The sequence below is a fragment of the Mesoplodon mirus genome (genome assembly GCF_964341445.2).
Source record: "Mesoplodon mirus genome assembly, chromosome: 3".
Lineage (NCBI taxonomy): Eukaryota > Metazoa > Chordata > Mammalia > Artiodactyla > Ziphiidae > Mesoplodon > Mesoplodon mirus.
In genome coordinates, this window is record NC_138978.1 from 146,536,136 (window position 1) to 146,559,400 (window position 23,265).

The window sequence follows — 23,265 nt, forward strand, 5'->3', positions numbered from 1 at the left end:
GGTTGTGCAATTTTCATGAGTTTTGCAAGCAGGTTGATCTTGATATGGCTATCAAGAGATTATTTACACCATGGAAATGCTACAAAGCAGAGTTCTTAATGTTCCCCTTCTAAAGAGCTAGTTGGTAAACATTTACCAGCTCACTGCAGATGAATGTCCCTCAGTTTGGATTTCTCTGTTTCCTATGATTTGATTGAGGCATATATTTTTGGCAAAATCATACAAATAATTATCTTCTTTTCACACTGTATCCCATAAAATTATACATGATTTCGATTTATTCCATTACTGGCGATGTTAAGTAACTTCGATCACTTGATTCAGGTGGTGTCTGTCTGGTCTCTCCACTGTAAAATTACTCTTTTTTTCTTCTGTAATCAATAAGTATTTTGTAGGATGGTACTTTTTTTTTGTTTTTTTGTTTTTTAAAAAAATATTTTAACCATTTTTAAGTCTACAGTTCAGTGGCATTAAGTTCATTCACATTGTTGTGCAACTATCACCACTTTTTATCTCCAGAGCTCTTTTCATCTTGCAAAATGGAAACTCTGTACCTATTAAACAATAACTCCCCATTCCCCCATCCCCTGAGTCTCTGGCAACCACCATTTTACTTTCTCTCTATGGTCTTGACTACTCTCAGTACCTCATATAAGTTTAATCATGCAGTATTTGTCTTTTTGTGACTGACTTACTTCACTTAGAATAATGTTCTCAGGCTTTATCCATGTTGCAGCATATATCAAAAATTCCTTTCTTTTTAAGGCTGAACTGTATATATGTACCACAATTCAATTTGCTTATCTATTATCTGTTGATGGACAATTGGGTTGCTTCCATGTTTTAGCTATTGTGAATAATGCTGCCATGAATGTGAGGGTACAAAGATCTTTTCAAGACTCTGCTTTCTAAACATATTGAATCACTGTGTTGTACACCTGAAACTAATATAACATTGTAAAGTAACTATACTTCAACTTAAAAAAAGAAGGAAAAATGAAGAAAAGACTCTGCTTTCAATTCTTTTGAGTATATACCCAGGAGTGGAATTTCTGGATCATATGGCAATTCTATTTTTAATTTTTGGAGGAACCTCCATCTATTTTCCACAGCAGCTACACCATTCTACATTCCCACCAACAGTGCACAAGGGTTCCAATTTCTTCACATCCTTGTCAACAGTTGTTATTTTTTGTTTTTGTTTTTGATATAGGCCATCCTAACAGTTGTGAGGTGATATCTTCTTGTGGTTTCAATTTGCATTTCTCTGATAATTAGTGACGTTGAGCATTTTTCATATACCTGTTGGCCATTTGTATGTCTTCTCTGGAGAAGTGCCTATTCAAGTCCTTTGCCCATTTTTCAATCAGGTTGTTTTTTTGTTTTTGGGTAGGGTTGTACTTTGAGACTATGTAAATACTATGTTTCTTATTAAACTTTTACCCACTAGGTTTAGCATCAATTAATGCTTCCTGGATAAATTATTACTATGATAGTTGCCAAATGGTGATTTTACTAATTTCATTATTCCATCTATATTTATCACTTGGCTTTTTATTGTATGGGAAAAGCTTCTTCTCTCCCCATTTATTTATTCATGTATTTATTTATATCATTTTGAATTCTTATTGTATGTAATGGTTTATAATCTGTTATTATCTTTACTGTTTATTTGAATGTCCCAGTGGTCCCAGATTTGGCTAGTGAGTGCCCATGAGAAGTTTCTGTGTTCTAGTAACGTGTCCCTGTTTTTCTTTGAGCAGTTCTTTACTTACAGCCACAACGAGATTTTCAGGTTCATCCTTCTGGCCATTGTCCTGGAATCAACCTTTTCTCCAGAAAGTCTTGGTTTCTTTTAGTGAAGAATGATATTTAGAAACTAAGATCTGGGTGCTAAGTGTGCTTCCAGGGCCTCTCAGATGATAGAGCTAGGGAATATATGCACTCATATATAGACACATATACCTATATTTCCCTATCTATCCATGTATATTAAAAACTATTGATTCATACCAACACCTCCAATTCCAATTAAACATCACTGGATTCATTCTAATTTTCTTATTTTCATATTTATAACTCCAAAAGTGAAAACCTAGCTTCTGTTATCCTCAATATATACTACTTATTTGATTAATGATCCTGTATGTGAGTATTCTTCAGTTGCTTCTGTGCCCTCTACATGGATGCCCTGTCCAGTGTACCTGGGCTCTGACACCCCCATGCCAGGCTACACAGATGCCCTCTTCACTCCACATTGGGCTGCCCCATTGCAGCCCCCTTGCACATACCCTCTTTGCCTCTCTTAGTTCTGGCACCCCATGCCAGATTATCCAAAGGCTATGCAAGCAACTCAGACATGTCTACCACTGCCTACCTTGCTTCTAGCCTAACTCTGCCTTCCCTCAGCATGGCTTTGCTGATGAGACCTGAGTCAATGACTGTACCTCTCTAGGCTGGTCTTCATAAATAATTTGGGGGGTTGACTTATAAAATTCAGCTAAGCCAGTTAGACACCCCTTCTTTGGGGGGAAGTTTAGAGTTGGAAAATTGAGAGACCAAGAATGTTGGCAATGGGGTTGAAGTCAAGAGTGCACTGAGAACTGTCATGCTGAGAAAGGACTGTAACAGCCAGATTGAACTCCATCCCAAATGAAGCAGAGCATAATAGGGAGAGAAGGAAGAGGAGCAGATGTGCTGAGGGAGGCTGGTATAACCTGACCATGTTACCTCTGGGATATCCCAGCTGCAGTTCCCCCAAGGCCAGTTGTCTCCCCAGGGATAGACTGAGACAGATGTGTGGGCCAGTAATTTGGCAGCCCTTCAAATAATATTCTTTAAATATTGTTCACATTTAATTATTTAGTGAGTACAGGGAAAGACTAATTTTCTAATGCTATAAGTAAAGGATTTATTATATACACTTATTACATGGAAGTTCCTGAACCAGACAACTTCATGGAAAAATGTTAAATAATTTAAAACCCATATAATCAACTCAACTCTGCCATATGTTAATCGGAATCTGACTTCAGGCACATGTCCATTGCCTATTTTCAGCATTGGTAGCTTTGCTTGTAGGTGCATAGACACATTGAAAAAAATCCTACAACAAATGTTATTGTGCATATATCTATGACTGGATTGATGATTATTCCTTGACAGATTCTTAACATTATATTTGCTGGGTAAAGTTGGAACCAAGAAGAACCCTGCAGACTCCACACTACCCCATGTACAAGAGCCCCTCTATGTCCCCTGCCTCTTGTTTGTAGGAAACCTGAAGTCTCCTAGGCCTCCTACAGTCACAAAAGAGCAGGCTCAAGAAGTCAAAGATTAGGACAATAGAGTCACAGACTCAGTGTCTGATGCACATTCCTGAGCTGTTTTTCAGATACTATAACTGCCACCAGAGAACATGACATACGCTGCTCCATCTTGATCAGTACTAAATCTATGACTAATACAATTCCAAGAACTGGCCTCAAGAGAATGGGATTAACATTATTGTTCATAATGATCTATATCTTTGTGGTCATCAAAATAATTATAGCTTGCCCTGCCTGTATTTGTAAGTGGGCAATTAAAATTGTCAGCAAAGAGATGCTACAGACCCAGGCTGACATCTTCAACTCTGAAAATACGGCACCCTATGTGAGCATGAAGAAGTTACAGAAGATGGACCTTTGCTCTTAATCCCATAGAAATGGAATGACGTTGGACAGTGGGGAATTGAAAGTAGCTCTTTTGCCTCTTTCCTGTTTGCCCATTTCTGTTCCCCTCTAACCTTGAAAGAACCTAATTATAAGCATGAGATCACTAGACAATTTAAACTAATTTCTGACTTATGTGCTCCTGAATGCACACCATGCCTTGCCTAAGCTGTTGATTCTTTTCCTAGATTAAAAGAATTAAGAATGGAGAATTGGGCTTCCCTGGTGGTGCAGTGGTTGAGAGTCCACCTCCCGATGTAGGGGACACGGGTTCGTGCCCCAGTCTGGGAAGATCCCACATGCCGTGGAGCGTCTGGGCCCGTGAGCCATGGCCGCTGAGCCTGTGCTCCGCAATGGGAGAGACCACAACAGTGAGAGGCCTGCATACCGCCAAAAAAAAAAAAAAAAAAAAAAGAATGGAGAATTAAGTGGTTAAAGAGTGACTAGCTCTCTACCCCCAATAACCCCTTTAGCAATCCTGCAGGCAGATCATGAGGGCAAGGTAACATCTGAAGAGTCAGCCAGCCTGCACTCACACAATGGAGAATGATGCAGAAGCCAACCTCCTGCCTCGATGATTCACTGGGATTCTTCCCCCTCTTTTTCCCTTTAAAAACTGTCATGGCTGAGCAGATTCTTTGGAGTTGGTCTCCGGACATGAGTCCACCTTCTCCCTAGATTGCTGGTTTTTCTGATTAAAGTAACTTTCCTTTCTACTGACACTTGCCTCTTGAATTACTGGCTTTTGAGTGGTGAGCAGCCGAACCTGAGTTCGGTAACAAAATGATGGGAACACATAAGGCTACATATTGAATATAGAATATTCATATTCTACATATAGAATGCATATTGCTAGATTGCTTTAGGTGAGATGAAAAATGAAGAACTAGACTTTAAAAAATCAATAGTGAAACCAGTTAAAATGAATAAAAGAACTATACCCTTTCCCACCATCTCACACCTACTTTGTGGAGTTAACAAAGTTTGCAACAATTTGCAATGTTGTAGGCAAACAAAAGACCAAACCAAACAAGAAAAAACAATGCCTCCACCCGCTCCATGGTATTTAATAGTTTGAATTTGGTGTTTTAGTAGTTTCAGTCATTTGAATTTATTTGTTTACTTGTGAGATGGAGTACAATCTCTGTCGTCCTGAAGTCAGTCATCCTGAGAGGTGAAATATTTTGCTTTTGGTTACCATAAAGAACCTGATCCCTTACTTTTCTTTAACAAAGTTATTCTAACAAAATTCATACCAAGCTTGTTGTACAATAAGTAGTTCCAAAGTGTATAAAATGAAAGGTAAAAGACCCTTTCTTTAGACACAGTTGAGCTCATACTATATATACTGTTCTCTAAATTATTTTTCCTTGAACTTATGATTTTTATAGTCAGTATGCATAAAAATTTATGTAGTATTTCACCACCATTTAGAAACCTGTCCCTAGTGGTGGATATGTACGTTGTTTTTAGTGTTTTTATGACCACGAACAATTCAGTGGCAATCAGTTTGCACTGGAATGTGGGCTCCAAGGTGACAAGGGCTTGCCTTGTCACAGCGCCGGCATCTGGAACTGTGCCTGGCTCAGAGTGGACCCTCCATTCATATCTTTTGAATAAATGAATGAACGTATTTGGGGAACATTTGTGCAAGTTTATCTGTAGAATACATTTCTCAGGTGTAAAGTGATGCTCTCTCTCCCCAACCTGTCCTCATTTTATTTAAAGATTTTAAAAAATTTTAGATGGTTTTATTTTTTAATGTTTATTATTATTATTTTTATTTTTTGGCTGTGCTGTGCAGCATGTGGGATCTTAGTTCCCCAACCAGGGATCGAACCCACACCTCCTGCAGTGGAAGCGTGGAGTCTTAACCACTGGACCACCGGGGAAATCCCCTGTCCTCATTTTGAAGTAGCTTAAGTGGATTTCTCCTCATTGAAATCAATGCTTATTTCAAGAGGAATCTTCCTTGGGTCAAGCTCAACCATCTAAAGCTATATAGTCACACCATGTCAAATTCACTTTTCACTTTATTAACTTTATATTTAGCTGTGTCTCAACGATATACCTTTGTCAACGTTTGCAACAAGAAGCTGCATATGACATTGATTTGCTGTACATACTGTTAGAAAAATTTTGCTAACATCTCAATGGGCAAGAACATAGAAAAACAACTCACAGAATAGAAAATATAAATAACCTATAAACACATGAAAATTCATTCATTCATTAATTACCTGACTTTTATGAAATATCCACCATGTGCCAGGTGCTGTTGTAGGAAATAAGGAAATAAATATAACCAAAAATAGAATACTACTAAGGGAAGAGACAGATGAGCCCCCAGGGCAAACGGTTTGAGTTCGTTCCTTGTGGACAAATACTCCGAAACGGGAATAACAGGGCAATTGAGAGAGGAGACTGGCACCTGCCCAGATAGAAGATGAGACCACATATTCCTCATTCTCGAAGTCAGAAGACCTCCCTGACTACACATGTGCAGAAAGGCTCCTTGGAGGTCAAAAAGGGAGTGATGCCAACTAATGCTCACTACCCATAGGCCTCTTCAGTAGAATCCATCTTGGCTAAGAGATGTGCGTGCACACATGGGAAAATCCTGAGCTATACCAAATACGGACTTTGAACCAGGCAAATCAGAATGATTGGCCAAAGGAAACTTGGAAGAAATGCACCATAAAAGTGATTCAAACTGCCACGAGGGCGCGACTCTCTCTCTGAGCCTGCCCGTGTGTCTATCCACACGTACTCTTTTTTCCTCTTAATAAATACTTTACTTGTTTCACTACTTTCTGTCTTTGTGGGAATTCTTTTTCTGCAGAGCTGTAGGGCCAGGGCCTTGTCACTGATCACGGGTCTAGGGGCTAGGAATCAGTGCTCTCACCACCGAGACCCAACCTCAATCACTGGCCGGGAGCCAAAACCCTGCTTCAAGCTGCTGCAGGACGAGGCCACCCGAGATCACTACTGCTCTCAAGGGGACAGGGACCTCACATTCCATTTCATAAGTAAACAAAGAAATTCAAATTATAACCACTAAACGCCTTTCTCCTTTACTTACAAAATTGTCAATGGCTGAAAACTTTGTTAACTCTGCAAAGCAAGTGTGAGATGAACACTCATATGTATACTCAGGGTGGGAATGGGACATGATGTTCATATTCATTTAAACTGGTTTTTCTTTTTATATATTTAAAAAGTCAGGGCCTTTAGTTTTCATTTTATATAAAGCAATTCGGAAATATGTACCAACCTTAGAATTGGTTCCATCATTTCACCCAGTAAATCTAGTACTAAGAATTTATCAAGGAAATAATCATCAACCAGGCCACAGATTTATGTGCAAGATACTTGTTTAGAATTTTTAAAATACATTGAGAGTAACTGAAACCAAGTCCCCCTTAAACTGAGTTCCCCTGCTGAGTTAACAATCTTTCTATCCAAAACTTTATTCCCTTTCTTGTCCTACCCTTGTTCCCCTCAAGATTGAGGAACATCAAAGAAAAGGGGGGATTGAAACCAAGCATGACCCTGAGGGGCATTCCTGGGGCCTTCCGTGTCCCCCATTTCTTGTTTGAAGAAAAAAAGGTTTTCACCTCCTAGGCCTTCCCCAAGTTCCAAAGTGCAGACTCAAGCCATTAATGATTAGGACAAGAGTCACAGGACTCCTCTTTCCTCCTGAAGGGATATAAATAATGATCTGATGCATATCTTTGAGTTGTTCTGCAGGAACCAAGCCCCTCACTCCGGTGGAGGATGATGACTACATGCTGGCCACAAGCTCGTGGACCCCAGACGGTTGGAACCAGAAGGCTGATGATTGAGATCTCAGAAGCATCACCCTGTTACCTCACAATCAACCAACCAGAAAAAGGTCCTCAAGCTGATCCTATGACCCTCTCCCCAGCACTGTCTTTAAAAACCCTTGTCTAAAAGCCAATGAAGAACACGTTCAACCCCTGGTCGGGGAACTAAGATACCTCATGCTGGCCAAAAAAAAAAAAAAAAAAAAAACCAATGAAGAGTTTGACTCTTTTGAGCATGCACTGCCTGCTCTCCTTGCATGGGTGACCTGCAGTAAACACTGTACATTCCTTCACCACAACCTAGTGTCAGTAGATTGGCTTTGCTGTGAGACAGGTAAGTAGACTTGAGTTTGGTTCAGTAACATAACCTAAATATCTGGCAGTAGGAAAATAATTGTTCTGTATCTATATGGACCTAGAAGGAAATTTTCCAAAATATTGGCATGAATATGGATGATCTTTATTTTCAGCTTTGTGCTTCTCTTCATTTTTCCAATTTTCATAATGTGTGTGTATGTGTAGCTTTTATAATCACAGAAACATTTTAAAAAAGTTGTGAGGGGCCTTGCTAGTTCCATTATTTTGTGCCTTAAATTTATAATCTTTTATGAGAGGTTTATTTCAGAAAATATTGGCTTCCTGCAGTGCTTCCTTCTTTTGAATATAATCTTGTGTATATACTGATACTATTTTTTTTCTTTTTGTTAAGAAACTCAAGAGCCAAATTAGAAACTTAAGCACAGCTTCTATGTTGAGTTTAACTTTGGTGTTTTTATATTCTTCTTTTCTTAAGACCTAGTTTTTTATTTGGGTGTTTCCAAATAGAGTGTATTTGTTGTAAGCCTTTTGAAACTCCTTGGTGAGTGAATGTAAAGGCATGGATGATGGTAGAACCCTGCTATTTTTGTCAAGAACAGTACTTGAACAAAAATAATGGTCCAGCAGGGTTAAGGAGCCATGACTATTTAAGTTCTTCCCACCCACCCCTTTCAAGGGAGTAAACGGAGTAATGGTCACATAGATAGCATTTCAGTGTTCTCAACCTGCACTAAATTGTCACTGTCATCAGCAGGGAGTCTTCTCTTCCCCTTTAAAATCTCCAGTCACCCCTCCTGGGGGGCAGATACAACACTGAACTCCAATGTCGAGTGCATCAAGTTGTTTCAATCCTCCAGATTCTGCCTGAGTCCAGTCTCTTGAATTTAGGTAACAACGACTCCTGAAATTTTTATGTCCAGGCTGTTGATTCTTACTCTGATCTCCTTTTTTTTTTTAATGCTTTAACATTTTGTATTAATTTGTTTCTAATTACGTACTTAGCACAGACAACTTGGAAAATATGTTTAAGAAAGGAAAATTTGTATAATTCCATCACCCAATATACATTTAACTCCAGTTACCTTCCAGTTTTTTTATATACATAAATATTTTGTTTATAAAAGTATGGCACACTGTTTTGTAGCATGATTTTTCTATTACAAATATTTTCCCAAGCAATGAGTGTTTTTATACAGCAATACATATACTAACATCCATTAATGAATGTACCAAAACATAGTAATCTCAATCCAAATCTATACACACACATGCCTCACCTCCCTGTGTTTCTCCCCACGCCCCTCCACACAGTCCAAATCTGCAGCACTCCCCCATCATGTAAATACCTGTATCCACATGCATACACTTCCACTTACCTTGGAAATTGTGGTCCCTGAAAATTACTTCTGAGGTAATCAGGTTTAAGGGTAAAGATTCATCTTTCTTAGAAAAATTAGGACAATTGGGTGAGGGATAAACTACCCCATTCTACTATATTTCTTAGTCTCTTTTGCATCTTAGACCTTGGTTGCCACCCTCTCTCCCGCACTCAAGTTATATCCATAAACTAAGCATTGATCTATCTTTTAGGAAAAAGTGTGTGCCAGAGGCGAAGGTGGGGGATGAGATTAACACCTGTACATTCTTGTCTTTATGCAGAGCAGCATTTTGCATATTCCAAATCCTGTTAGTTGATCTGTGTAGTTGAGAAATCTGTTTTTTTTTTTCCTCTTTGTAATGTAGAATTCTTGAAATAGGTTTGGACTGCACAGCCAACCCTCAACCAACAAACAGTTTAAGGTCCAACAAGTGACTTCATGCATTGGTTTGAGTTTTCCCACAAAAGCATTGTCTTACAAGGTATTTGCCTCTGGCTAGTCAGCTTATAATGAGCCTGAAATACTACACATTTGTATAAAAATAGTATGAAACAATGCTGGGAATGAGTAAACCAGGAAAGGAATACATTTAAATAAGACTTAAACTATAAAACTATATATATATATATAATATATATATTATTATATATTATATATATTATATATATAATATATATAAAAGTTGATCTTTTTAAAAGAAGATTTACTTGGAGAAAAATGAATAGGTAACTGGAGACATTTAATGGAGCTTCCAAAGAGAGGTCTGAGCATTCAGAGGTTATTGGCAAGGCTCTTTTACTCCTTTTGATGTGTTTTTCACTTTGAATATTTAAAGAAACCCAGTGTTTTATTCTGTCTAGTTTCACTTCAAGATAGACCCTGGGTTTTTCTTGATACAGACGAATCATCATCCTTACACTTGTACTGACCCAGTGTGGTTGGCATTTGTATTATAATTGCCGTTGCTAGTATTTGTGTCACCAATGAAGCTGGAAAAGAGAAATAGAGAGGAAGTAGGGTTTCTAAAGGTAACTTAGGACAATGTAGTAGGTAAGAGGAAATGTTTAAAGGAAGCTGGTGAGGACTGAAAAAGTCTTCATAGGAGGTGAGGTTAAATGGATCCTTAGAGGAAAAAAGGTGGGGCTGTTGGTAGGGGTGACAGGTTTGTCCATGATCCCCCTGAGGGGGAGTAAAGAAGGGGCAGAGAAGCAGTATTAGATGCTGGGTCCAGCTGTCATGTGTGTAACTACCATAGTTATGGGGTTCACAGAACCAGGGAATTCAAAACTGGAATGACTTTTCCTTTTCTAAAATTGACCCTAAGACAACCTTTTTGACTCATGGCAAATAAACTTTTTCCAGATGTTGTCAAATGTTCTCTGCCCAATCCAGTGATTTTTTTCAGGCAAATTGGAGTGTTAATCTCCCTGTCTCAGTTTGTTTCGCAAATACCATCTAGGTATTTTCTTCCCATTCTTTCTCTTACCCCACTGTCTCCTGCATCAGTGGAAGGGGTTTTGCTTTCATGATGGACCTGAATGTGAGAGAGATTGGGTCTGGGATATGTGTGTATGGTGTGAGGTACACATGTGGGGTGACCTAGAGGGAATACTGCCTCTGGTCTTATATGCATGGGTGATATGGGGGAGACTGTTAATAGTCAACATCAATGTCTTTTATAGAAATAGAACCCCTGATTTTCAGCTGGACACAAGTTCACCTTGAATAAAATCCACAACTGCAATCAGCTGTAGCAGAAGTATACGACATTCAAGTTGTATTCTTCTTTCTCCATTTTCTCTAGCTAGAATTCTGACATGATAATGAGCCACCTTGGACATACAGGTGAGGATAACACCCAGGGATGGTGGTTTTGTGATAGAAGGTTCCTAGACGATTCCATGGGGCAGAACTCCCATTGCAGCTCTAAACTGCTTACCCCAGGCTGTTTCATGAGAGAAAAATTAATTTCTATTTGTTTAAGCCGTTGTAAATGTAGGTTTTTTTTGATAGTAGCTCAAAATATATCCAAACTAGCATGTGGAGGAAGGAGGGGAGACTAATCGATGTAACATATACATAGAAAGTTGAGCAGTAGGTGCCAGAAACAGTGTTGAGTGGTGGATGGATGTGGACTGTAAGGAAATTCCCAGAGGCAGCCATACTGTCTTTGATGATGCTAAAGAAATAGCTGAGGTTTTAAAGAATGTATTAAAAGTATGGGATTTCCATGTAACACAATACCTAGAAATGCACTGGGGATAAAAACAATTGCTGATTACTGCAATTCAATAAACCACTTAATTCAGTCCCTGGAAAGAATTATTAAAAAGCCATCTCAACACTCTTTGGCTGACCTTAGGATCAATCTGCGGTTTAGCATCCCATGTTTGTGGAATTCAGATTTTACGGAGGAAGGATTAAGGAACATATTTGCTGACTGTCTGAAAGAACATAGCTTATGTAAATCAACTATGCTTCAATTTAAAAAAGAATATAGCCTAGAGCAGAGAAATTCTTCAGTTAGGGAGAGAAGGCAAAGCGTTTGTACTTTGCCAATTCACAGACATGCTTCAAAGCAAACAGGCTGAACTGATGGGAGGCGGGTCCTGCGGCCGGCGAGGGTGGGACGGCGCCGGGCGCTGCCCGGGGGATTCGGGCCGGTTCGCGGGCGCTGCCAGTCTCGGGCGGCGGCGTCCGGCGCGCGGGCGGCCTGCTGGGCGGGCTGAGGGGCCAGCGGCTCGCGGGCTAGGCGGAGAGAGACAGAGCAGACGAACAACCACGGCAACAGAACAGTTGCAAGACCAGTACGAGGGACTTCCAGTTCACATTTACCCAGCTGAATACTTAAGATCCGTGCATTTTATGCCCGTGTTCTGCAGCGGGAGAAGCCACCGCAATGAGAAGCCTGCACACTGCAAGGAAGAGTAGCCCCTGCTCACCTCAACTAAAGGAAACCTGCGCGCAGCAACGAAGACCCAAGACAGCCAAAAATAAATAAAATAAATGTATTAAAAAAATAAAATTAAAAAATAAAACCAAGGCTCCAAAATCTTTAGGAAAAAAAAAAAAAACAGGCTGAACTTCTGGCTATACAAACAACAGACACGAAGTTTAGTAGTCCAGCTAGATTTCTCCCTCCAAGAGTCCATAGAAATTACGAGGTGACATTTGGTAGGTGGAGAAGACGTGTGGAAGCAGAGGTTATCAGAATTTCATCACACCCTTGGACTTCTATAGTAACTCTGTTCCTTCTGAGGACATTTAGGCTGTAATGTTGTAAGGCTGTAAAACCCCCTTTGCCTAAAGTGGATATATTACTTATTCAACTGAGATCATTAAAGCCACCTACATCATGACTGATGCGAGGGTTTTGGCCAATGCCCTAGGATGGTTTGGGGATGTGCCCAGCACCCTCTCACTCAGTATGCATCCAGAAGCTCTCCCTTCCTTTCAGCCCAGAGACAGGCTGTGTCTGGGGAGGGGTAGGGGAGTCTGTGTTGTCCAGGAAGCACAGGGATGCATATCAATCACCCCGTTTGGCGGGTAGAACAGACACACTGCCCTTTTATCTAATCACTGATCACTATGTCCGTCCTGGAAGTAGAACTCTTTACAGCATAGATGGTGTTCTGAGTTACAGGAATAACTAATGTTTGTGAAGTACTTAAGAAATTACAAAGTCTTCTAGGTTATTTGTTTTTACATTGCTAGGAATCCCATGTAGATGGCTAATTTTCACCCTGGTGTTTGCATCTTCCAGGCACATCCTTCTAACTGACTAATCGACAAATACGTGTGGAAATTCTCTACTGGACCCATAATGAAATGGGCCTAGGCATCCCCCAAGCTGGAAACTCTCTGGCTTTTCACTGGTGATAACTTCGAATGCTGTCACCATCCAAAGCATAGGGGACTTCTCTTGATCACACAGAGTTCTCTTTATATTTCTCTGTACACACTCTCTCCCTACCCTGTTGGTGGATTAAAATGGACTTTTGATGTAGCAAGTTCAGATTTTGGAGAACACCCCAATATAGGCAGGTCTGTTATAGTATGGTGTGTTTGTTTTTGTTGTCCATTTCACTTTGGCTTGGCTCAACCCACTTATCAGACAACTGTATGTTGTTAAAACATTTCACCTCTCAGTTCTACCTTTGTATCAACTGACTTTACCAACCTAGAGCTCTTGGTCATGGAAGAAGCAAAATCTTGTTTATCTGTGATGACCAGGTCTCTCCCTGAAACTCAGGACAGGCTGTCCCTCCAGCAGCCTCTCGATGACCCTTTGGACTCCCATTTGTTGATCACAAACAACCAGGCAAGTTCAGGGAAGCACTCTGAACTGCTGCTCTTCCTCCGTTACTTCCAGGAATCTTGTAGTCTATCCATCCTGAACAAGCCCTCATTTTTATGGTCTCACTTGTTCCTAACACTGTGTCTTTTACTCAGCATGCATGCTTCTCGGTGAGTTTCCATACCCAAGGCTCTTATTCGTACATCTGCCTGTCCACGCATATGGGCAAGCTGTTAATCAGCTTTTGTTTAATATCACTGTGAGCATTTCAACTTCCAGTTTCCATTGTGTTACTTCTCAAGATGGAAACTGATAAAATGCATGTTCACTGCAGAGCCCCCAACACCATCCCCGGCACTTCTGCCACTCCTGCCTTCCACACTGGCCCCTGCCCCACTCACCAGCTATCGAGGAGACAACCACAATGCTCCCGTTGCTCTGCTTCAGCATGGGCATGGCGGCCCCGCTCAGGACCACATAACTCAGGAAGTTAACCTCCATGCTTTTGCGCACGTGGTCAATGTCATCAATAAATACAGTCATAGGATTGTTGCTGCTGGTGATGTGGTTGAGAATGAGCATGTCTAGTCCCCCTGTAAGAGACGGCTGTGTTGAGAGAAACCATCTGAGGTTGATACCTTCTTCCCCTCCTCCCCGTCTCAAAAGCTCCCTGGTGATCCCTAGGGCAAAGTCCAGAAGAGGAGAGAGGAGAAGCTGTCTCACCCATGAGTTTTCCAGCTTTGGCAACAAATTGCTCTGCGAAGGTCATGTTCTCCATGGTGCCAGCAACGTAGTGCGCCGAGGATGCACCAAGCTCCAGGCAGTGGGATACCACCTGCAGAGGCACAGCGGCCATGGTGTCAATCTTGGCTACAGACTTTTGGGGGGCAGTCTCTGACATAATGGGGGTTTAAATGAGAGGTTGCTCACAGCCCTGTTTTGGTAGGGGGGTGTGTGTGTATGTGTGTGTGTGTGTGTGTGTGTGTTGTTAAATGCAACTGACACAATATTAGTCCCCTGTTTGAAATACTGTCTGGAACAAGATAGGGTATAAATGGCTAAATCTCTGTGCTGGAGTTTAAGTCTGTGCTCATGAGTTTCTGTAAACAGATGTTTCTGAACACATTATTGGTAGAGATGCTAGCTCCTGTGTGGGTAGCCCTAAGTTTGTGAATATTTGTGTATCCTTGGGTTTGTGAGTCTGAGTATATAAGAGAGCATGTGTCTGCATGGGTACCAGAGTATGAATTCATGAGTAGGTACTGGAATGTTGGTATCTGAGCACATATGTGTATGTCTGTGACTCCAAATGTGTGTGAATAGGCATGTCTATCTCATAGATAGAGATAGAGCCCAAGAGCTTTGTGTCTAGATATGTATGCATGAGAATGAATACTTAAATGCATATTTTTATATTCTTGTGGATGTCTGGGTGTTTGAATCCTCTGTGTGTGTGTGTGTGTGTGTATATGCATCTATGTCTGAGTGTGCCAGTTCTGTGTGTTGGCATGTATATGTGAGCATACATAGGAATACATCTGGGCACGTGAGGGTACCTATGGCTGTGGGCACAGGACCCTCACCTTCTTTAGAGATTCTTCTGACCTCGCTGTCACTACCACACGGGCTCCCATTCTCGCCAGATGATAGGCCATCTCTCTTCCAATCCCCTTGCTGGCCCCTGTGACAATCACTCTTTTTCCTCGAAGCATCTCTGGGAAACCCCAAAAGAAAGTGAGGACCATAGCTGGCAGCAACATTCCTCCTCCCACTTTAGAGGTGGACAGCCTTATCTCAGTGTCTAAAGGTTATGAGCCCAGATCAACTCATCTCAAATTGCATAAATCAATGAAGGAACAGATCAACTCTTCCGTAAACATTCTCTGAAATGGGAGTTTGCTTTGGTTGCTCAAAACCAAGCCTTCCTGCTGTCCTTTTTTGAAAACCCCTATGGAAAGAGAATTCAGCTAAAACACTGGAGTTCCAGACATTTCTGGATTCATCCAGTTGCTCAACTGAAATAAAATTCAAAAAGTCATCAAAACAAATGTGCTCAGAGAGATTCCAGATATTTTCTCTCACTTCTATTTAGTCATCAACTCCAGAATTCTTTCTTGTTTCCCACTTATCCATCTCTCCACAGAGCCCAATTATCTGGCTAAGTTGTGAATTTTGGAATTACCCCATTTTTTTGGTAAGATATCTGAAATTGCTTTTGATCAAAGGTGCCAAATAAAACATGGACTATTTGGTAATCTTTTAACGCGATGATTACCCCTCCCTACACCCCTATTAACCAGCCTGTGGCTGGAAGACATAGAGACACAGTCTCACCTCAGGGTCCCCTCTTGTCCAGCAACTTTGGGAATCAAGAACACCTTTTTATCCTCAGAAACACTCTAGCCATCCCTGGGTTTTAAAATCTATTGCTCCAAAATTAGACACATTGGTACTTACCTGGTCTGAATTCTTCCTTCGCAGAATAGTAGTAGTAGGCCAAGAAGATCCCCAGAATGGGGAGGAGATATTTTTTCATAAAAGCCATCAGACAGGGACCTGGCCCAAGGAGCCCTGTAGGACACACAGAGAGAACCTACAGAGCTTTCTACAACCTCCTAGGCAGGCAGCGGCCTCTGAATTGTGACATCAGGGATGGGGGAGGCCGGTTTAGTCTCAGGCAGTCCTAGCCAATTTCCCTGTCAGAGCAGCGATTGGCTTTGGGTGGGATCCCATTCGTCCCTGGCAGCCTGTGTGGTGGATTTCATAATGGACAATGTTTACTCCATTTCATTGAGCAAGAAGAGACTTCCAGATGGCCAGGCTCATGATTGTACAGGACTGGATTCCTGAGCATCCCTACCCTGAGCCCGTCTTCCTCTTAATACCATTTACTCCAGGAATCAACGGCCTTTCAAAAGTGGTATATCAAAGGCAGAGAGAAAGTGTGCACGGGGCTTCTGGGGAAGTGTGAGTAATAGCAAAGAGAGCCAAAGTCAAGCAAGTCTCATTCTCAGCCCCACCTCCTAGTCGGAAGCAATTAAAAATAACAGCACAAAACAGAAAAATAAGCTTAGTTAAAAAAAAAAAGTGCACATTTTGGAGAAAAAAAAAAGCAAAGAAGCCCTATAAATCCCACACTTAAGTTCAATGAACAATATTACAACATCAAAGGGGAATGCAAACCAGCCAGAACCCAGATGGCGGGAAACCCATGACTGGTCAAGATTCTCAGGCAAGTGCAATGGAATGTACACTTAACAGCAAATAAAGAAGAAATAATGAGTGCCAAGAAAAAAAGGCATTAAGCTGTTAAAGTAGGTCTTATAAGTGTGACAGAGGACCAAGAATGTGAAGAGGATGGTAGGAAGAGGGGACCTGATGTAGAATAAAAAAGCTTTGCATCGTTGAAGCAAAGCTATCCTGAAAAGCCCACATCCAGCTAAAAATTGATCTAGTAACAGTACAAGGACCGGGATGGGGGAGAAACCCCTACTAATTTAGAATTTATCACAGAAATATAGAAATAACCACCTTGGTATGTCTGTAGCAAGAATTCATTAAGGATCAATCTTCAAAGAAAGAATTTAAGATATAGTATTGTTAAGTTTTTCAACTTAAAAACAACTAACCAAACCATACACATTACCCGATCACAGAGCAAATCCAGAATTCTGCAAGTTACCAGTGTAGCCAAGAAAATCATTTAGGTATGACAATAAGCATAGGTACCTGTGCTTTGGAGGAGGAATGTGGGTTGAGGGCGGGGGTTGGAGGTTTCACACAAGATTAAGAGAAATCAAATTATGACCCCAAGTACAGTATCTGGAAACACTCACTGAATTTTCACTTCAGAGCAAGGGAAAATAAGTTAAGACCCAGAGGAGATGAAATAATTTGTCAACAAAGGCCCACAGCTGTGAAGTTCACTTCCAGAAAACAATGCAGATTTGAGAACCGTTGAGGGCTAGATAGAGCTCAAGGTTCATGGAGGGCAAAATAGAAAACATGTTTTTTAAAAATCAAGTGGAAAATTACATTACATAGTGTCAGAACTACAAGATCTATATGCATAGTTTTATAAAGGACTTTATGCCACCAAGATATGTGACACACTAGACTCCATTTTCATCTCTACAGGAAAAGGAATTTAAGTTGTATTTTCTTAATACTATACTATTAATAGCAAAAATATAGGAAACAATGAAAAATGACTTTCCAAGCTGATGATGCTAAAATGATAGAAAGAGGAACAGATTAGGGAAGTTTATTGCCTGACACACACACAAAAAGAATTTTAAAGTGCACTACAGAAAATATAAATGAAAAGAAAGCAAAAATAACAATGAGCAGGAGGAACTGTAGGTGACAGAACATAAAACAAACAAGTCAACTATTGCTCATTGTTGGCTGAATTAAAAAACGAAGTCCAATACAGATGTAAAAAAAAAAAAAAATGAAGTCCTATGTTGTGCTGCCCCCAAAGACACACTTAAATGCAGACACATAAAAAAACCTGCAAATAGATTAATAATTAGATGGCCAAAGAGCTATCATGTTGGAAAATAAGCACACAGAGAGAGCATCCAAGAAAATAATTTTCATGGACTTTGATGAAATAATTTTTTTTATATCTTTTTTTTTTTTGGCTGCGTGGTATGCGGGATCTTAGTTCCCCGACTAGGGATCGAACCCGAATCAGTGCCCCCTGCAGTGGAAGTGCGGAGTCTTAAACCCTGGACCACCAGGGAAGTCCCTGATGACATAATTTTTAATCAATAAAATGCATCAATGAGAATGAGGACACTGTGTAATGGTTGATGACATTCAATCTTAAAGGTTCTCAGAAGTTTTGGTCTCAGGATCCCTTTAACAATCTTAAAAATCATTGAGGATCTCAAAGAATTTTTGCATATGTGTTTTTACCTATTGACATGGATGTATTAGAAATTGACAGAGAATTTCTTTTTAGCTCAAGAATACATAAGCATCCATGTATTAAGCTTTGTGTTATTACACATCCTGTAGGCTGGGGAAGCTCATGAGAGAAGGAGAAGGAAAAAGGACAAATAATGTTGTAGTATGATTATGAAAGCAGTTTTGACTTTTCAAACTCCCAAGAGGGTCTCAGGGACCCAGGAGACCACACTTGAACCACATTATGTAATACACATGGATTCACTGTATGTCTATAGTTACATGCCTGGTTCTCTCATTAGCTTGTCAACTCGGACACGGACTATGTCTTTTTCATCTTTATCTCTCTCCATCTCCCTCTAGCTTTGCTCCAAAATAGGCATTCAGTGAACTTTTGCTGTTTTAGTGTTTCCGAGGCACTGCAGCGATGAGAAAATTGCTGTCTTTCTGGAGCCTGATTTAATCCGGGGAAGTCACTGAGATTTAGCATTCTGGCCAGATCTGATCAACCCCCGCCCCCTAATCCTCTTCTGGTGGTGCTCAACAAATTGAAAAAAAAAGAAAAAAGAAAGAAAAAAAGACAAAGGAAATATGAACACTTCACCTAGCATTTGTTTGGACAAATTTTCACCGATCAAGTAAAGTTTCTTTCACTGCCATAGCAACGAACTGAGCTGTTCATTCCTTCACGCTGTTCCTCCTTTGTAAGGCATTGACCACCTACATTGTAGAGCAGGGTTTCAGTGAAATGCCCTCAACATGACCTGGTCATTTTCAAAAACCCACGTAGCATGGGTCACTCTCAGCTGGAGGTGCATGGCTGAGCCCAGCCAGGAATTCTCTCCGACTTGATCAGCCCCACCTAAATAAACGGGGTCAAGAAAAGCGAGCCGGTGAGAAGATGTGCGGGGGTTGTTGAATGGGAAAGGGCCTCGGAGGGACGGGCCAGATCTGGGAGGACTCACAGGAAGTGGCAAACACGTGAGGGGGAGCAGCCACAGGGGAATTCCTGTGCATTTGGCATAAAATGTAGATCATGCAAGGAGCACCTGTCATTTCTGAGGCAGCGGCATCTGGAGGGCTTTCTGGGACTGTTTGGTAGCTTTGTTAAGAAAGCTGTCTCTTCCTTGTGAAAACTAATCCTGCCCGTGGAACAGCGGGCAGACCTTGGAGTAAAAGGTGGGTGAACCCTCTCTGTTCCGAGGCTCTGCCTTCTCTGGGAAAATAGCACCAACAGGTTGAGACAGGAAAGGATCTTAGCATAATGTTAGAACGCATAAAATTCTCCCCTTTCCTCAATCCTCGCCCCCTGTTCCCCACCCCAATCCAGTTCCTCTGGTCCGATTGTTTTAAGAACTCCTCAGTCTGTGCCATGGCTGCCAAAATCTGTTTCTAGCCATGGAGACAACTGTAAAATGAAATTCATGAAATTCATTTTATGGCAAGACAAGAAAAATTTAAACAAAAAAATCTTCTCTACCCTTTGGCCTCCTTTCTCCTCCCACTGTGCATTGTATTTCTGTATTATGCATGGCTCAAACCTTCCCCATCGACAGAAATACCTGCTCAACCATAAGAGCGATGTTCTGCTAGCATCAATAAGACAATTCCTTAAAGACAACAGTCCTTCATGGTGCTTAGATGTGGATTATGTAAATTGTCAATAATCCGTCATTATACGTCAATAATACAGCCCTCTGTCTCAAAAAACTTATATAACTGTGGCTTGACTTCTAACGGGCAGAACAATTCTCAGAACTTTCTGAGATGCTCTTCCTGGGTTGTAACCCTCAAATTTGACTCAAATAAAAATTTCCTTTTCTTTCTTAGATCAACGGATTCATTTTTTGTCGACACAACTATCATTTTACGTCATTTTGTCTAATAACATGGATTCCCTCCCTCCCCTACCCTGTCCCCTTCAGGTGGGATTCTTAGGGTGCCAGTGACTACAGCATTAGAGGGAGGCCACTTCCCTTTGGGGCGAAGTAGGGTTGCCACATTCAGCAAATAGAAAGACAGGACACCCAGTTAAATTTGAATTGCAGATAAACAACAAATGCTTTTTGAGGATTTATATAATCTCAACTATTGCATGGGATTATACGAACACTAAAACATTATTCATTGTTTATCTGCAATTCAGATTTACCTGGGTGCCCTGAGTTTTATCTGGCAACCCTGGAATTGGCACAGAACTTTGGGAACGCTGGGAAATTGTACCTTAGGTGTGGACAAAGCATCCTTGACCGTTGCTACTGATAGCAGAGGCGAGTACCTTCCCCGCAATGGAATCCAGCTGCCCGGCCACAGACAGCTCCCAAAGGGCTATAAGTAGCAAAGGAGGAAAAGGGTACATGCCACATGTTGGCTGAGTGACTTCATTTATTTGGGTTGTACTACCGATCGGATCCTATGACCTATGAAAGAACAAATGCGTTCCAAGTCCCAGTAGGCGCTAGACATGGCAATAAATGAAACGTGCAAAGTATTGTCAGTGCTGTGATGGAAGTCTACGGTGGGGAGTAAAGAAGGAAATAGCCCTTTCAAAGTGGGGGATGGGCAAGTAGGGCAGGCTTCAGAGGAGAGGTCAACCCTGATCCATATTGGAGCAAGAGCAGGAATACTCCAGGCAAGTGAAGAAGGGTAGGAGGGAGCATTGCTAGGGTTCCAGAGTGTGTGGGAGAGAGAGGAGGGTTGGTCTGTAGAACATTCCATGCAAAGGAAGCTGTGTGAGAAAATAGAAGGAGGTGTGGAAGAGAATGGAGTGTTTGGGAAACTGCAAACAATTCCACATGGCAGAATCACCGAATTTCAAGGGGTGGGGTTACTTGGGGCGACATCAGCCAGGAGAAGTAAGCAGGAACCACATCCTTGAGGGCCATACACATTTACTGCTGGAATCTGTTGTTCTGGCATTTACTGCCAGACATGAAGCCTCTGCACCCTCATGCCTTCCCAGAACTCTGCCTGTTCGCTGGCCTTTTGCATCCCTCACAGCCTTATGCTGAAAATTCTGGATCCCCTGCCCACCTCGGGCTCATCAATCCAGCCCCCCTCCCTCCATCAACACTTCACTCTCCCAGTGCCACGCTGGGCCTGGCCTCATCCTCTGGCAGCTTGCAGCTCTGAAGCTTTGCTGAGCCATGTTCCTGGGCTCCCCAACCCATACGCAGGTAGATTTTCCTACCACGTCTTCCGCGTTTTGGTTCTGTTTACTTATCTGATGTCTCAGGAGCCCTTTCTGCTCTTGCCTCTCTCCCCTGCTCCCAAGCATCTTCTTCCCTTGGATTCTGTCCATATATAGTCTCTGGGCTTTCTTCCTACTCCTCAGACTACTTCCTCTTGGTGTTCTTTAGATTCTGTCCTCACCCTTTCCTCCGTTCTATCTTCTCTGGGCGATTTCCCTCATTCTCATGGTTCCAATGGCTATCTTTAAGTTGATGACTATTAAAAACCTCTATCTCCTGGGCCGCATTGTATCCTAAATTTCAGGCAGCATAATCACCTGTTTACTCTCCCTCTCCCTCTTAATGCCTCCTAAACACCTCAAACTCAACATGCCGAAACTGCCCTGATTATTTTTTTTAACAGCTTTTGTGAAGTACTGTTTTTGTTTTTGTTTTTGTTTTTTGCGGTACACGGGCCTCTCACTGTTGCGGCCTCTCCCGTTGCGGAGCACAGGCTCCAGATGCGCAGGCTCAGCGGCCATGGCTCACGGGCCCAGCTGCTCCGCGGCATGTGGATCTTCCCAGACCGGGGCACGAACCCGTGTCCCCTGCATCGGCAGGTAGACTCTCAACCACCGCGCCACCAGGGAAGCCCAGTATCGTTTTTATACCAGAAGAGTATCTCGTGGTAAGTGTACAGTTCAATGGTTTTTAATAAATTTGCGGAGTTGGGAAACCAACACCACAATCCAATTTTACATTTCCGTCACCCCCCAAAGATTCATCTTACCCATTTACAATTACTCCCTGTCCCCATCCCCAGACTTGGGCACCCAATAATCTAAGTTTCTGTCTCTCATTTTAGTGGAATCACATAATATGTGATCTTCTGAGCCTGATTTCTTTGACTTATCATGTTTTTGAGGTTCATCCGTATTGTAGCATGTATCAGTACTTTGTTCCTTTTTATTGCCAAATCATAGTCTGCTGTATGGATATACTACTTTTTGTTTATCCATTCACTAATTCACAGACATTTAGAATTTCCCACTTTTTCGCTATTACAAATAGTGCTTCTATGAACATTGGTGTGAAAGTCTTTGTGTGGCCTTGCTGGGTTGTGAGGTAAATTTATATTTAACTTCTAAAGAAACTGCTAAACTGTTCTTCAATGACTTTGTGATTTATTTCAATCAAGGGCTTTACCATCCATCCAGTTAATGCTCCAGAACCTTGGAAGTCCTTCTTTACTCCTGCTTCCCCATCTCCCCACATTCCATTACTTACCAAGCCCAGGCAATTCTACCTCCTGGATATCTCTAGAACCATGTCCCAGTCCTCACCCTTGCTGTGACTATCCTCACTCTTCTCTCTGCCTATCCCACCCTCTCCAATCCATTTATTTATTTATTTATTTGTTATTATTATTTTTTTTTTGCGGTACGCGGGCCTCTCACTTTTGTGGCCTCTCCCGTTGTGGAGCACAGGCTCCAGACGCGCAGGCTCAGCGGCCATGGCTCACGGGCCCAGCCGCTCCGCGGCATGTGAGATCTTCCCGGACCAGGGCACGAACCCGTGTCCCCTGCATTGGCAGGCGGACTCTTAACCACTGGGCCACCAGGGAAGCCCCATTGATTTATTTTTTAA

At 41.6% G+C, this 23,265-nt stretch overlaps 1 protein-coding gene across 2 annotated transcripts in view; it reads right to left on the reverse strand.

Moving 5' to 3' along the window:
• Positions 1 to 16,175, reverse strand: part of HSD11B1 (hydroxysteroid 11-beta dehydrogenase 1) — a 32,164-nt gene extending 15,989 nt beyond the window's left edge. Inside the window, exons 1-4 of one of the 2 annotated variants that reach the window (XM_082616008.1) lie at positions 15,992 to 16,175; positions 15,118 to 15,248; positions 14,258 to 14,369; positions 13,936 to 14,127 (exon numbers count right to left, since the gene is read on the reverse strand). In XM_082616008.1, coding sequence (XP_082472134.1) covers positions 13,936 to 14,127; positions 14,258 to 14,369; positions 15,118 to 15,248; positions 15,992 to 16,079 — 523 coding nt within the window. In that variant the 5' untranslated portion in view covers positions 16,080 to 16,175. The remainder of the gene's footprint in view (positions 1 to 13,935; positions 14,128 to 14,257; positions 14,370 to 15,117; positions 15,249 to 15,991) is intronic. The other variant, XM_082616009.1, reaches the window with a different exon arrangement.
• Positions 16,176 to 23,265: the final 7,090 nt, after the last annotated feature.